Here is a 15976-nt window from a genome sequence, read left to right as displayed (position 1 = left end):
TTCGAAATGTGACCAAATGGTAATTTATCAACAGGTCTTACAAAAAGTGTGACATAACCATGGAAATGGAGTCTTCTGAATAAGGGGAGGATAAACTGTAATCAATAACTTTCATTTCTTTTAAATATATAATTCTGACAACAATTTGAATGGAAAGAAATATAAAATGGTGGTTTTTAGTCAGTCATCCACTGACTCAGCATAAATAATTTAATGGAAAAGTCATGGCGTACTTTTTTTGGGACCAGTCAATTATTGAAATAAGAAATTGCACAAAAATATTTAGAAATAAAAAATAAAAAAAAATAAGAAATGTGGATTTGTAATTTATCCTCTCCTGATTCAGAATATGTCGATGTTTAGAGTATGCCCTCTGCTATGCAATCTGTTTTTGTCACTTCAACCATAAAGGTCTTAAATGATACCGCTGACCTTGACGAAAGCTATGTTGCGCTGCTGTTTTCACTGACCTGGCAAAAGCCTTAGACAGAGTAGACATTGCCAAGCTACAAGATGTTCTCTACCATTCAGCCATCAGATTTGTCACCAATGGTCCTTACAGGACACATACATGCCCTCTGTACACCTCTACCTGACTTAATATCCACTGGTTAATGCTTATTTACTGCCCAAAACCCTGTTTGACTTCACCCCACCTATCTAAGATGTCTGCTGCAACACATTGTCACCATTGTTACTTTTAAAGACACAAGAATCACTGACACCTGTAACTGCTTCATGTCATGTGAGTGTTTATTGTAGTTGTGCCATATTGTCCTGTGGTTGTCTTGCTTGATCTCCAAACACATTCTATGTCCTGTTGTATTTTATCTTCATATGGTCTTCTGCCAGGTCTACATTATTACCATGTATTCTGTTGTCATACTGTCTTATGTTGCTCTTCTGTAGTTTACTGGTCTCTCTACAGTGTATGTGCTTGGTTTTAATGCCTCTTCCTGTGTCTGTTGCCACGTCTTCTGTCTGTATTGTTTCCTTTTATTAAAAATTTTTCATCCCAGTACCCATTCCCTGTAGGAGGCCTTTTGTCTCCTGCCAGGCCGTTAGTGTACAAAATCATTTGTTTTTAATTGAATTTCCTGGTAAAACTATGATTCAGTAAAAACTTAAAAAGCCCTTTGGAAGGGGCGGGATGGCCAACAGACCCAAGGTGGCAATAAGCCAGGTTAACATCCCATGACATGTAATCACTTGGAATTACTTCAACTTCCCAACATGGTTCTTCTCTAATATCAATCCCATTTGTTTCTGCCTTTAAGGCAGAACTGCTCCTCAGAACGCACGTGACATAAAGACGTCATACACATATAATACTTGTCCTGCATGTGTCAAGTGATTATGGTATGTCCCATGCAGACAAACATAGGTAACTGTGCAGTACTTCATGGAAACACAACCTTATTGTTCATTTCACATGATTGATATATGCGATTTCCATATAAAATCTAACATGCTTCTACAAATAGGAGATGATGTTTGGATAAGAATGGGTTGATTATGTGAGCGAAGTGTATCTCAAACCCCTCATTTATGTCTGGTAAATTTGGTGTTAGTGCCTTAGCTTTGTGGCTGACCAATGTAATGTTAGCACCCAAGACCCATGCCTGATAAATGTGATGTTGACAGCCTAGACCCATGCCTGGTAAATGTGATGTTAACAGCCTAGACCCATGCCTGGTAAATGTGATGTTAACACCCTAGACCCATGCCTGGTAAATGTGATGTTAACAGCCTAGACCCATGCCTGGTAAATGTGATGTTAACACCCTAGACCCATGCCTGGTAAATGTGATGTTAACACCCTAGACCCATGCCTGATAAATGTGATGTTGACAGCCTAGACCCATGCCTGGTAAATGTGATGTTAACAGCCTAGACCCATGCCTGGTAAATGTGATGTTAACAGCCTAGACCCATGCCTGGTAAATGTGATGTTAACACCCTAGACCCATGCCTGGTAAATGTGATGTTAACAGCCTAGACCCATGCCTGGTAAATGTGATGTTGACAGCCTAGACCCATGCCTGGTAAATGTGATGTTAACAGCCTAGACCCATGCCTGGTAAATGTGATGTTAACAGCCTAGACCCATGCCTGGTAAATGTGATGTTAACACCCTAGACCCATGCCTGGTAAATGTGATGTTAACAGCCTAGACCCATGCCTGGTAAATGTGATGTTAACACCCTAGACCCATGCCTGGTAAATGTGATGTTAACACCCTAGACCCATGCCTGGTAAATGTGATGTTAACACCCTAGACCAGTGACTGGTGATTGTGATGTTAACACCCTAGACCAGTGACTGGTGATTGTGATGTTGACACCCTAGACCACTGACTGGTGAAGCTGGTGAGCAGGGACTGGTGAGAAGCCTATGTCTTTATTAGACACTTTGTTTTTACTGTCGCTCATTCTCCTGCCTCTCCTTCTCAAAAGCTGCCAAGTATATCGAAGTGTGGTTTAAGAGGCAGTCTTGTGCCCACACACTCAGACTCACATTCTATTGAAAGGTTTTTCTTATTCCAGAGTGTACCATGAGTAGAGTCCGCACAGTATGGTTCTATGTTTTCACTCTCTGATTGAAAGTAGTCAGAATATAATATTGTTTAATTGGTTATCATTTGCATGATTATGTAGGAGAATGTATCTCATAGACCTAAAGGGTGCAGATTTAGCTGCATCACATTTTATCCTATGTCTGAATACTGGTTATATGTTGCGCTCTCAATGTGAGCAGGGCTTTGTGGTTCTTTTTATTTCTTTATGATTTGCCTTACTTGATTATCGTTATTGTTTTGTTATCTTCATTTTATGAACTATATGATTTGAATAGCATTAAAAGCAGCTGTAGTTTAGGGCTTCATTTTTTATGTTCCTATATAATCTAAAAAATAATAGTATACATACATATACAGTGTTGTTTGAATGTTTTCGAACCCTACAGTGAGGGTAATTATTTGTGTATAACATTGTGTCATGTCCTGGCACGGCAGGTTGCCACTGAGATCCAACACCCTCTCTCCCTTATTTGGTTCATGGACACACATTTTGTTGTTTATTTCCCTCACCTGTTTCCCTCATCACTGTCCCTTTTTAAGTTCCTCTTTTCCTAGTGTGTCTTATTGGTTTTTATTTGGTGCATGACATACAGTGGATATAAAAAGTCTACACACCCCTACACAGCCATGCTTTTGTGGATTTGGATGTGTGCTATGGGTCGTTGTCGTGCTGAAAGCTGAACTTCATCTTTAGCTGTCTAACGGACATCTGAAGCTTTTGTGCCAAAATTGCCTGGTATTTGGAAATGTTCATGATTCCTTCCACCCTGACTAAGGCCCCGGTTCCAGCAGAAGCAAAACAGCCCCAAAGCATGCTGCTGCCACCACCATGCTTCACTGTGGGTACAGTGTTCTTTGTGGTTTTTGCACCAAACATAGCTTTTGGAATTATGGCCAAAAAGTTCAACCTTGGTTTCATCAGACCATATCACATTTTCCCACATGCTTTTGGGGGACTTGATGTTTGTTTTTGCAAACTTCCGCCAGGCTTGGATGTTTTTCTTTGTAAGAAAAGGCTTCTGTCTTGCCACCTATCCCATTGCCCATTCATATGAAGAATACGGGAGATTGTTGTCTCATGTAGCACACAGCCAGTACTTGCCAGATTCCTGCAGTTCCTTTAATGTTGCTGTAGGCCTCTTGGAAGCCTCTCTGATCAACTTTCTTATTTTCATCAATTTTGGAGGGATGTCCAGTTCTTGGTAATGTCTCCGTTGTGCCATATTTTCTCCACTTGATTATGACTGTCTTCACTGTGTTCCTTAGTATATCTAATGCGTTGAAAATTATTTTGTACCCTTCACCTGACTGATATCTTTCAACAATGAGATCCCTCTGATGCTTTGGAAGCTCTCTGCGGACCATGGCTTTTGCTCTGAGAAAATTAATCACTTAAATTATGGCAGGTGTGTAATGACTTCTATTTAATGAGTTTGAATGTGATTGGTTAATTCTGAACACAGCCACATTCCCAGTTATAAGAGGGTGTGCACACTTATGCAACCAGGTTATTGTGAGATTTTTATTTTTAATTTTTCCCCCTCAGTTTGTTTTTCAATTGAATTGTTCATGTTATAGGTCACATTAAAGGTGGAAAAGGTTCTGACATGATTTATCTTTGTCTCATTCTTTTACATCACAAGAACCTGGCATTATAACAGGGGTGTAAACTTTTTATATCCAATTTTATGTCCTCAATCGTTACACAAACAAAACAACATTATATATTTCCATCGTTTATTTAATAAAAATGGTTTCCGTAACAGAAACTCAGATTTCATTTTTACCTCACAAAAACTCAGGTATGTGTGAATCCCTTCATTCAATAGCTTGTGGCACCTCTATCAGCAGTGATAACTTGGAGTTAACATCTATTGCCACTAATCAGTCTCTGAAATCATTTTTGAGGGATTTGTGCCATCTCCTTCTAATAGGACTCAGCCAGTTGAGTGCAGTGAAAGGGATGTCTTGCATGTACTGCCCGCTTCAGGTCCTGCCACAGTCTAGACTTGGCCAATCCAATATATAAAGCCTGAGACATTCTTTGGGAGACTGGCTTTAATGCTTTAGGTTGTTGTCATGTTGGAAGCCTCATTTTAGTCTCAGCTTTAGCTCCTTGCCTGATGGCTTGACATTCTGTTCAAGGATATCCTGGCATTCCTCATGGTTCCTTTAATGACGCGCAGTCAACCAGGTCCAGAGGACGTAAAGCAGCCCCAAATATTGACATTCCTACCACCATTCTTTACTGATGGGAAAAGGTTATCTTGGAGGTAGGCAGTGTTGTGTTTTCGCCAATCATAGTGATTTTGAATGTGACCAAAAATGTCAATATTGGACTCTGTCCAGAGAATGGACTTCCAGAAAGGTTTGACCAGGTTGTCTCTGGTAAAGTTAAGTTTTTAAAACCAGAGGCTTTTTCAGTAAGCTGAGATGCAGAAAGGGAGGGCTGCAAATTTCCAGAATTTATTTTTGGTTTGGCATTCATCTGATTTATTGTTTTTCTTGTGGCTCTTGGGAATATTTTGGAAGGATGCCCACTTTTAGACAGAGTTGCTGTCATGTTAAATGCATTCCATTTGTAAATTATTTGCCTCACAGTGGATTGATGGAGCTCAAATCTTTTTGAGATTGTTGTATTACACCAGACTGATGTGCTCTCACTACCCTCTTCCTGATGTCTTCTGAGAACTCCTTTCCTGTCGGCATGGTGTTTTTTTCCTTCACCTGTATGAGTAACACAAAACTGACCAGGCTCTATTTATCAGAGTCCCTCCTTTGATTGGTTCATTTGCTACCCAATTATTTACCCACCCAATCCAACTGATTCTTACCTACATGATTTAACCTATTTTTGCACCTGCATTCATTTCTTAATCTACTGCAATCATTATTTCATCTATAACAACATATGGAATTGGCATCAATAAACCTGTTATGTTAGATAAAAATACTGTTTCAGATAAAATAAAGATTGCATGGCGAACACTATATCATAGAATAAATCATGGAATTGCACAAGGGTTTCTCATACTTTTTAGCAGGACTGTGTGTGCATAGTAATATTAGTAAAATATATATATACGTATGTTCAGAAATGTTGTTACCGTATTGAACATCTTTTCAGTGTTGCTAATAACGTCCCTTTTGGTGACTGTAAAAGGCTATGTGGTGTTACAGCAGGACATGAAAAGGTAAGTGCTGTAAATAAAAGGTTTGCGTCAGCCCCCCAGCTTTCAGGAGAGATTGTGTATGTAGAACATTTACTGCAATTTGTCTCTCTCCCACGCTCTCTTTTCTCTTTCAGATTAGCGGCTACAGCCTTCAGCTCTCTAGATAAGACCTGTTCCGTAGAAACAAACTCATACACTAAATACAAAGGACATTGTGAGACCCAGGACAAGTCACAGGTACTCCTATGTTTGATTTTTTTCTGTGTCTTTAAAGTTACTATGTGTGTACATTAGTTGGGCTTTGCTTTGAATGTGTCATGGGAACTTTTTCTGCCATATTAACATGATAATGTTGATGTCCTATGAATAACTGCTGTTTTTTTGCTAGCTTTTGTATTATGTTGTAAATGTTTCAGTAGTACCAAAAGTCTATCGGTGGTACGGTAACTGAAAAAAGTTGAGATGCACTGTTCTGACTGTGTCACTGGTACCTCAGTACATTGTGCGTTCTAAGAATTACTGGATGTTCTGACTGTGTCAGTGATACCTCAGTACATTGTGCGTTCTAAGAATTACTGGATGTTCTGACTGTGTCAGTGATACCTCAGTACATTGTGTGTCACTGCTGGATGTTTTGACTGTGTCAGTGGTACCTCAGTACATTGTGTGTCACTCCTGGATGTTCTGACTGTGTCAGTGATACCTCAGTACATTGTGTGTCACTGCTGGATGTTTTGACTGTGTCAGTGGTACCTAAGTACATTGTGTGTCACTGCTGGATGTTTTGACTGTGTCAGTGGTACCTCAGTACATTGTGTGTCACTCCTGGATGTTCTGACTGTGTCAGTGATTCCTCAGTACATTGTGTGTCACTGCTGGATGTTTTGACTGTGTCAGTGGTACCTCAGTACATTGTGAGTCACTCCTGGATGTTCTGACTGTGTCAGTGATTCCTCAGTACATTGTGTGTCACTGCTGGATGTTTTGACTGTGTCAGTGGTACCTCAGTACATTGTGTGTCACTCCTGGATGTTCTGACTGTGTCAGTGGTACCTAAGTACATTGTGTGTCACTGCTGGATGTTCTGACTGTGTCAGTGATACCTCAGTACATTGTGTGTCACTGCTGGATGTTTTGACTGTGTCAGTGGTACCTCAGTACATTGTGTGTCACTCCTGGATGTTCTGACTGTGTCAGTGGTACCTAAGTACATTGTGTGTCACTGCTGGATGTTCTGACTGTGTCAGTGATACCTCAGTACATTGTGTGTCACTGCTGGATGTTTTGACTGTGTCACTGGTACCTCAGTACATTGTGCGTTCTAAGAATTACTGGATGTTCTGACTGAGTCAGTGATACCTCAGTACATTGTGTGTCACTCCTGGATGTTCTGACTGTCAGTGATACCTCAGTACATTGTGTGTCACTGCTGGATGTTTTGACTGTGTCAGTGATACCTCAGTACATTGTGAGTCACTCCTGGATGTTCTGACTGTGTCAGTGATTCCTCAGTACATTGTGTGTCACTGCTGGATGTTTTGACTGTGTCAGTGGTACCTCAGTACATTGTGAGTCACTCCTGGATGTTCTGACTGTGTCAGTGATTCCTCAGTACATTGTGAGTCACTCCTGGATGTTCTGACTGTGTCAGTGATTCCTCAGTACATTGTGCGTTCTAAGAATTACTGGATGTTCTGAATTTCAGTGATACCCCAGTACATTGTGTGTCACTCCTGAATGTTTTGACTCTCTCAGTGATACCTCAGGACATTGTGTTTCAATCCTGGATGTCTTGACTGTGTATCAGTGACTGAGCTGGTGGGCCATTCCTCTGTAACTCTCAGTGCTCCTCAGGGGCTGTAATGACTCCTGTAATGGCATCCATCCATCACCCTTTTGGATCCTTCCTTAACACACACCAAGATGAGAAGCTTGACTTAAGAAAATAACTTCCTATTGCTAGGGTTTTGAGAGTTTTTGAGGTTTTGAGGGTTTTTACATGGTGACTTATTTAAAATAATGAACTTTGGGTTGTATACCTGGTGTTGTACTTTGAAACCCAGCATGTTCATTTATAACCCTGTTTCCAAAAAAGTTGAGACACTGTAAAATGTAAAGAAAAACAGAATGAAATGATGTGCAAATAATTGAAACCTTATATTCAATAGAAAATAGTACAAAGACAACATGTCAAATGTTTTATGAAACTGAGAATTGTTTCTTAGATTAGATTTGTTTCTTGAAAAATATATGCCCACTTTGAATTTGATGCCAGCAGCATGTTTCAAAAAAGCTGGGACAGGGACAAGAAAAGACCTGGTGGAATATCTCACAACTAATTAGGTTAATTGGCAACAGGTCAGTAACATGATTGGGTATAAAAAGAGCATCCCAGAGAGGATAAGTCTTTCAGAAGTAAAGATGGGGAGGGGTTCACCTCTCTGTGAAAGACTGCACCAGCAAATAGTGCAGCAATTTAAGAATAACATTTCTCAGCATAAAATTGCAAAGAGTTTGGGGAACTCAACAGCTATGGTACATAATATCATTAAAAGATTCAGAGAATCCGGAGAAATCTCTGTATGCAAGGGACAAGACCGAAAACCAATATTGGATAGCCGTGATCTTCGGGCCCTCAGACGGCACTGCATTAAAAACAGACACTGTTTTGTAGTGGACATCACTACATGGGCTCTGGAACACTTCCGAAAAGCACTGTCTGTGAGCATAATTAAAACTCTACCATGCAAAGAAGAAACCATGTATAAGCAAGATACAGAAACACTGCCGCCTTCTCTGGAACGGAGCTCATTTAAGGTGGACTGAGGCGAAGTGGAAAACTGTAATGTGGTATGGCAAATCAAAATGTGAGATTCTTTTTGGGAATCATGGATGCCACGTCCTCTGCTTATTGGCGCATTGTTCAAAAGATAGTGTCTGTGATGGTATGGGGGTGCATTAGTGCACATGGCATGGGTGACTTGCATATCTGTGAAGGCACCATTAATGTTGAACAATACTTAAAGGTTTTGGAACCACATGCTGCCATCCAGACTACATCTTTTAAAGGGAAGGACACACAACGCTGAACCACATTCTGCACATATGAAAAGTCTGTGCGCTAAACTAACCTGCCTGCAATCCAAAATACAACAAAGGAGACCCGAACTGTTGAGCAGCTGCAATCCTAAATCAAGCAAGACTAGGAAAACATTTCACTTTCAAAACTATAGCAATTGGTCTCCTCAGTTCCCAAACGCTTACAGAATATTGTTAAAAGAAGAGGTGATGCAACACAGTGGAAAAACATGCCTCTGTCCCAACTTTGTTTTAAAGTGTTGCTGGCATCAAATTCAAAATGGGCATGTATTTTTCCAAAAACAATAACATTTAGTATCAGTTTCAACATCTGATATGATGTCTTTGTACAATTTTCAATTAAATATAGGGATAAATGATTTGCACATCATTGCATTCTGTCTTTTTTGGAAACAGGGTTGTATGTTTTCTTTACTCTCAGTATAGTCCTTATCAACCCCAACCACTGTATAATTGAGATGACTATACACATATTAACGCAGTCCTTATCAACCCCAACCACTGTATAATTGAGATGACTATACACATATTATCGCAGTCCTTATCAACCCCAACCACTGTATAATTGAGATGACTATACACATATTAACGCAGTCCTTATCAACCCCAACCACTGTATAATTGAGATGACTATACACATATTAACGCAGTCCTTATCAACCCCAACCACTGTATAATTGAGATGACTATACACATCCATGCCAAATCTCCTTAATCAGCTTAGGAAGAAGAGTTGTTTCCTGGCCTCCTTCACCAAGATGTTAGAGTGGTGAGACCAGGTCAAGTCATCGCTTATGTTGACACCAAGGAACCTGATGTTGTGAACTCTCTACTGCAGACCCATTGATGTGTATGGGGGGTGGTGTCCCTGCCGCTGCTTCCTGTGATCAACAATCATCTCCTTTGTTTTGCTGATATTGAGCTGGAGGTTGTTTTTCCTCTCTGGTCCAGATTATGATGTCTGATCCATGTTGTTGTATTCAGATGGAACAGGAGATCTCTCTGGTCCAGAGTAAGATGTCTGATCTGGAGTCAGTGCTGCAGCAGAAGGATGTGGAGCTGAAAGCCTCGGAGACCCAGAGGACCATCCTGGAGCAAGACCTGGCTACCTATATCACAGAGTGCACCGTGAGTGGGCCAACATCCAGTGTGAGTGTGTGTATGTGGGTGTAGTACATACTCTGTGTGTGTGTGTGTGTGTGTGTCTATGTATGTGTTTTGCATGCATGCCATGAAGTAGAAAGCTGTCTGTGTGTGTAAATTCCACTTGTTTGTGTGTTTCAGAGTCTGAAGCTCAGTCTGGAGCAGGCCCGAATGGAGGTTTCCCAGGAAGATGACAAGGCATTGCAGCTCCTCCACGGCATCAGGGAGCAGAGCAACAAATTGCAGGAGATTAAAGAACAGGTAGAGGAGAGCGCCTCCTGTGTGCTGACACAGACATTGCACGGAGTGGGGGTTGGGCAAGAAGTAACAAAGCGTGCCCATACATACTATTTAGCTTATTTAAAAATATATATACACTACTGTTCAGTTGTGATCACTCAGAAATGTCCTTGTTTTTCAGAAGAAAAGCAAATGTTTGTGCCCGATAGAGAATGAAGTTCCCGAATAATAATATGAAAAATAGAATTACCTGTTCCAAAACATAAGCACTAACTCAGAGTTCGACATTATTCTTAGCCTTGCTAACATTAGCTTATAGTTCATGGTTGCTAGCTAGAGAGAGCTAGTGTAAGTCTTCTTTCACTTCTTTCGTAGTATATGCTGTAGTAGATGAGGGAGAAATTGGCAGTTTGTTGTCCTGGTTTCTAAAATGCACGTTCACAAAATAAGCCAAGGAGGGAGGCCCGCCTTGCAGAAAGCGATTGGCTGGAACGGAATTTGCTGGAAAGTAGCAGCATGTTCCAAAAATTATAAATTGACGTTCCACTGGCACTGAACTGTCTGTGTTGCTAAACAACTCTTAGAGGGCCTTGTTAGCTGATACCACATCTTAGAGGAGAAAACATATGTTTTTTCACTGAAAGAATTCCTACATAGTGCATCTTTAAAATAATATCAGATTGATCAAAAATACAGTGTAGACATTGTTAATGTTGGAAACGACTGTTGTAGTTGGAAACGGCAGATTTCTTTGGAATATAAAAAAACTGCCAGTTTGAGCTGTTCTGTGAAAGGAGTAGTACACAACTTTGTTGTTCTTTGTTTCTGGCCATTTCTTGCTTAATCGAACCCACAATTTCAGATGCTTCAGATACTCAACTAGTCTAAAGAAGGACAGTTTTATTGCTTCTTTAATCGGCACAACAATTTTCAGCTGTGCGAACATAATTGCAAAAGGGTTTTCAATGATCACATAGCCTTTTAAAATGATTTACTTGGATTAGCAAACACAAAGTCCCATTGGAACACAGAAGTGATGGTTGCTGATAACGGGCCTCTGTACAACTATGTAGATATTCCATTAAAAATCAGCTTCCAGCCACAATAATCATTTCCAACATTTACAGTGTCTACACAATTTGATGTTATTGCAATAATTTATTTTCTTTTTTTTCTCGAAAGCAATGGCATTTCTAAGTGACCCATAATATACATTAACGGTAATTTATATCTATAAAAATCAATTTTTATTTTTTGGGAGGATTTTTATGCCTTGTTAGACAGAAATAATGGGGAACGAACGAGAAGGGATTTTGCTGAATGATCACTGGGTCTGATTCGAATCCATGCTAAAGCAGCACAACAGTGGCAGCAGCTTCGGTCCAGTGGACCACCCCGGGACAAAATACAGTTAAACTGTTACAGTAAAGTAAAGGGAAAATAAAGGGAAGGTCATTTTGACATCAGGCTAATATCAGTTGATAATGCCTCAGGGCCTACAGGCGACATCTACCCAGAGTGCTGAGGAGGGATGTATCATTGTGGGTTGACCTCTGTCATATCTGAGCCGAGGTCATCTCTTGGGGCCTCATCGCTGCTCCCGGCTTCATGTACTGTTGGAGTCACTCTGGTGTAGCATTCCTGATTGCATGGAACCCTGTTAATGTGAATTAGTATTATTACTGTGGTTTATGAATGGCCTTTATTAAATTATGGTAATTCGAGTTTGTCAGAAAACGATTAAAAGGCTTGAGCGCACTGTTTTGCCCCTGGGACTGGCTAAGTGGTCACCTCTCTCACAGTAGCATGCCTCTGCATAGCTCATTGCTGGAGGACAATATGTCTCCTGGGGGTTTATCACTTGCTAACCTCTGAAATGATGTAGTGTCACCTTAGTTTCTACTGAAAGGACAGATTAATGCTTAGTCAACCATTCGTGTGTGTGCATGCGCGCGTGTGTATGTGTGTGTGTGTGCGTGCATGAGCATGCGTGCACAACAGTAATCTAGTTTGGAGAAAGGTTGCCAAGGTTTTACGATTATTACAAGGGCTTGACAGTTAGAGGACAGCGTGACGGCCCTGAGAAACCCCATCCCTCGGCAGCACAGAGCAGAATCCTCCAAAACAGGTTCTCGAGAAACAATGTGTTGCCTTAGCAGTTGTTGGCGTTGGTTACCAAGCACGGTCTCTATAGTGCAACGGTTGTCATGGCAATAGGAACCATCCATAGCTAGAAGTGGAGAGTGTGCAGCGCTGCTGATGCAGTGGGCAGGTTGTCGTGACGAGGCCGCGGGGCCTTGGTACATGTAGTGTTCAGGTTAACCCCTTCACTGTCACTTCCACTGAAGCCTTCGGCACCAACCCGTGCTCGTCCGTGGCTGCTGCGGTGACGTTCATCGGTCGGTGACACAACGCATCAGTCCGCTCCCACAAACCTGTGAATTAGCCAGGGAAAAGATAGCCACACTTCACACTCATAAAGTGGCTCGTGATTGTCGGTGCGAATGAGTCACACGTTTTGATATTTTCGGAAACGCTTTTCTTCTTGAGTTTGACCCTACTGAAGGCTGCATAAGCTCTTGAACAGTCTTTCTTTCTCTCTCTCTGTCTCTCTCCCACGCGCTGTTTTAGGAGTCTGAAAGCGTTTCTCATACAGAATGTTGCGCTGTTGCCTCAACAAACACAAATGATTAGGGATATAAGATGAGAGATAATAGCTTGTCAGCGACAACACAAACAGTAATCCATGGAGATACAATCAGTACATGCAAATGTTATAATTCTGTCCAGCAGTGAGAACAAAACTCTAGGCCTATTGGAAGATACTGTAGATCCCTAAAACTGAATGCAAGGAATCCAGGCTAAAAGACCCCAGCTGGGATAAGACATGTTCCTCCCCCTCACGGTTTTCTGGGAACATATTGAATGAATTTCTAATGCTTCCTGAAAGTAAGCCCTATTTGACCACTTTGTCAGCCAACTTACCTTTGTCACAAACATGGCTAAAGATGACTGGAGGATGACTCTGTTCTGTAAGGCAGAGTGAAGAGTTGGAGGCAAAGGGTGGGGCTTTTTCCCCAGGACCATGGATTAGTCTCAACACTCTGAGTGACTAGACAGCCGACTACTGCGTTTGAAGTACCCAGCGGGAGGGTGCAGGTCACGGCCGATAATGGGACACATTTTGTGTGTGTTTATGTGGTGTTTTAAGTACATTCCCTCTAAAACTCTGAATTAGCTTGTTTGGCATGCAAAATTCCCATGTTCATTTCCCTCCCTCAAACTCCCTCCCCTCTGCCAGTCTCTGTAATCTCATCCTTTCCTTACTCCATGGGTATCAATCAGTTTGGTGCTTAAGCTCTGGCATTGTTCAGCTCTCCTGCTGACTGATGTTCAGGGCTGCCAGAGATTTGCTGTGACCAAGTCAGGGGCCTGATGGACTGTTGACACTGAGGAAGTGAGGTGCTGCGTCAGCCCGCTGGCTAAACTGTCACATTGACTAAGGCCCTTTTCTTATTTGAAATTGATTTAAATTTGTTTTTAGAAAGCAATTAAACGAGAGGTATTGGTTTGCAGTTTACTCAGTTGATGTAAACATCGCTCAAGGAAAGATTTTCAATTATCAGTTTAAAAGTTATTTTATGAACTCTGACAATGCCAGTCATTACATATTCAATAAGCAAACATATTTTGCTGTCTCAGTTAACATTATACAGGTGGTTTAAACTTAATAAGGGAGAAGAATTTGGTTATTATGACATACTGTGAAAAATATTACACACAAAATTACACCAAAAATTCTGTCATTCTCTTAGACATGCTTTAAAGGTTGATGGAGGAACACTTAGCCTGGGTTTAACAATTTATGAAACCAGGAGTGTCTATTTTAATTAAAAGGGGACTGAAAAGGCAGTGGCTGGTGCTTTTTGATGCTCTCTGCTGGGCCTGTCATGGTGGCCTCACCCTCCCAAGGACCATGCTAATCTTGTTAGCCTTGTTCGTTCACACCAGCCGGGGAGGCAGGTTGGCTGAATGCCCAATCTGTTGGTCATATACTCATGGTTGCATAATCATCTCAGGCTTCCAATTGGCTTGTTAATTCCCTCTTCACCACCTGCTGAAAAGCACTATAGGTACTACATGCCATCACTAATGTATGGAAGTCACTGCATAACAGCGTCAGCTAAATGACTAGAATAAAATGAAGGCTATTAAACCGTAGCTAATCATTTGTTAGAAATGTATAAAACAAGGGCATTAAAGGATTTTGTCTGATGCACTTTTTCGCTGCTCCATTTTACAGTTCCCCCTGTTCTGTGTGTTTTCCTTCCCTTAATATCTTTCACCTCAGCACTACTCCAGTATCCGTCCCTCTCATCCCTTGTTCCTCTCTCATCCCGCTGCAGGAGTACCACGCTCAGCTGGAGGAGATGCGTGTGGCCATCAGGCAGCTGGAGGAGGATCTGTCGGCTGCCCGTCGCCGTAGCGACCTTTACGAGTCGGAACTGAAGGAGTCCCGTCAGACCACCGAGGATCTGAAGAGGAAGGCTGCCGACTATCAGCAGAAGATGCAGAGGGTACTGGAGCTACCCACCCCCACGGGGATCTTCTGACTCTGAGGATGCGAGATGTTTGGAAGGAACATGGCCTAACTGATTCTCTACGTATTTTCTAACAGGCAAAGGAACAAGGGAAGACTGATACGGAGGAGCTGCTGTCCAAGCTGGAGAAGGTTAAGGTCCAGTGCTATTGGCTGATGTTGAACATTATGGTCCTTCAATATATGATCCAGCATGAGGGTCCTCCAGCATATTTGCGTTCATAAGTATTGTTCAGTGACTATGGAGAGAAATGGTCACATCACCAATAAAACTGGGAACATAATTTCAGACTGAGCTGGTAGGAACTGTGGAAGATGCTGCATAAAGGCTTGTTTTATACTTTGTGCTTCTGTTTCAGACCAATACTGAACAGCAAGCAAAAATTCAGGATCTCCAAGATAAGCTTGCCAAGGTAGACCATTTTTGTTGAAAACGTCATGGATAATTCATATTCCCCAAGGGCAGAATAGAGGCAAATCAATTGTTAACTCCGCCCTGTGGCCTATGTGGCTCTAACGGTCTAAGATGCTGCCTTTACTGCACATACAGTAAAAGTGCAATAAATGATTATTCGTAGGCGAATAGTGAGACAATATTCCTGTATCATTTACGGTTTACCAATGCTCTTACCATGTAACTTTCTGTTTAAAAAAATCTGGCATTTGTATGCTATATTTCACAGAGAAGTGATTCAAGATAAATGGGAGAGTTCATTGTTGAAAGAGCAGTGGGCTGGATTTAAACTCAAACACATCGGAGGCATCGGCTTAGACTGCTGGACCACCCTAGGACACACGTAACTTTATTTTCAATGGTTGCGTCATTTAGTACTAATAAGTTATTTTCTAACATTTGAGTTTATTCCAGGAACATAACATGATAGTTTTCATGATGTGTCTTGACTCTTATTCAGTATCCTGATGTTCTGGCCACATGTACCCACCATTAAATGTTGTTTAATCATATCTTTCATTTGAACGTTTTCCATATTATATCCAACACTTTGATTAACATTTGAACCCTTACCACATATCAATTGTCAGTGTATGGTGAATGGTCTGGTGTTGATTGGTGACCACAGTTCCTTGGGTTGGTGAAACAGCGTAGGAGGTATCCTGAACAGTGTTGACACATCATTCACT

At 41.3% G+C, this 15976-nt stretch overlaps 1 protein-coding gene across 14 annotated transcripts in view; it reads left to right on the top strand.

Annotated features, from left to right (window-relative positions):
- LOC105014195 (citron Rho-interacting kinase) overlaps positions 1 to 15976 on the top strand; it is a 59234-nt gene that overhangs the window by 15999 nt on the left and 27259 nt on the right. For 9 of the 14 annotated variants that reach the window (XM_034296679.1, XM_034296680.1, XM_034296681.1 and 6 more), the window contains 6 exons: positions 5886 to 5988; positions 9835 to 9999; positions 10135 to 10254; positions 14640 to 14810; positions 14912 to 14965; positions 15193 to 15246. In XM_034296679.1, coding sequence (XP_034152570.1) covers positions 9835 to 9999; positions 10135 to 10254; positions 14640 to 14810; positions 14912 to 14965; positions 15193 to 15246 — 564 coding nt within the window. In that variant the 5' untranslated portion in view covers positions 5886 to 5988. Of the gene's footprint in view, positions 1 to 5885; positions 5989 to 9834; positions 10000 to 10134; positions 10255 to 14639; positions 14811 to 14911; positions 14966 to 15089; positions 15247 to 15516; positions 15649 to 15976 lie in introns of those variants that run through there. The other 5 variants (XM_034296684.1, XM_034296682.1, XM_010876303.5 and 2 more) reach the window with 3 other exon arrangements.

Source organism: Esox lucius, chromosome 13, assembly GCF_011004845.1.
Source record: "Esox lucius isolate fEsoLuc1 chromosome 13, fEsoLuc1.pri, whole genome shotgun sequence".
Taxonomy (NCBI): domain Eukaryota; kingdom Metazoa; phylum Chordata; class Actinopteri; order Esociformes; family Esocidae; genus Esox; species Esox lucius.
Note: the sequence above shows the minus strand (reverse complement) of the source record. Positions and strands in the feature narration are given on the sequence as shown.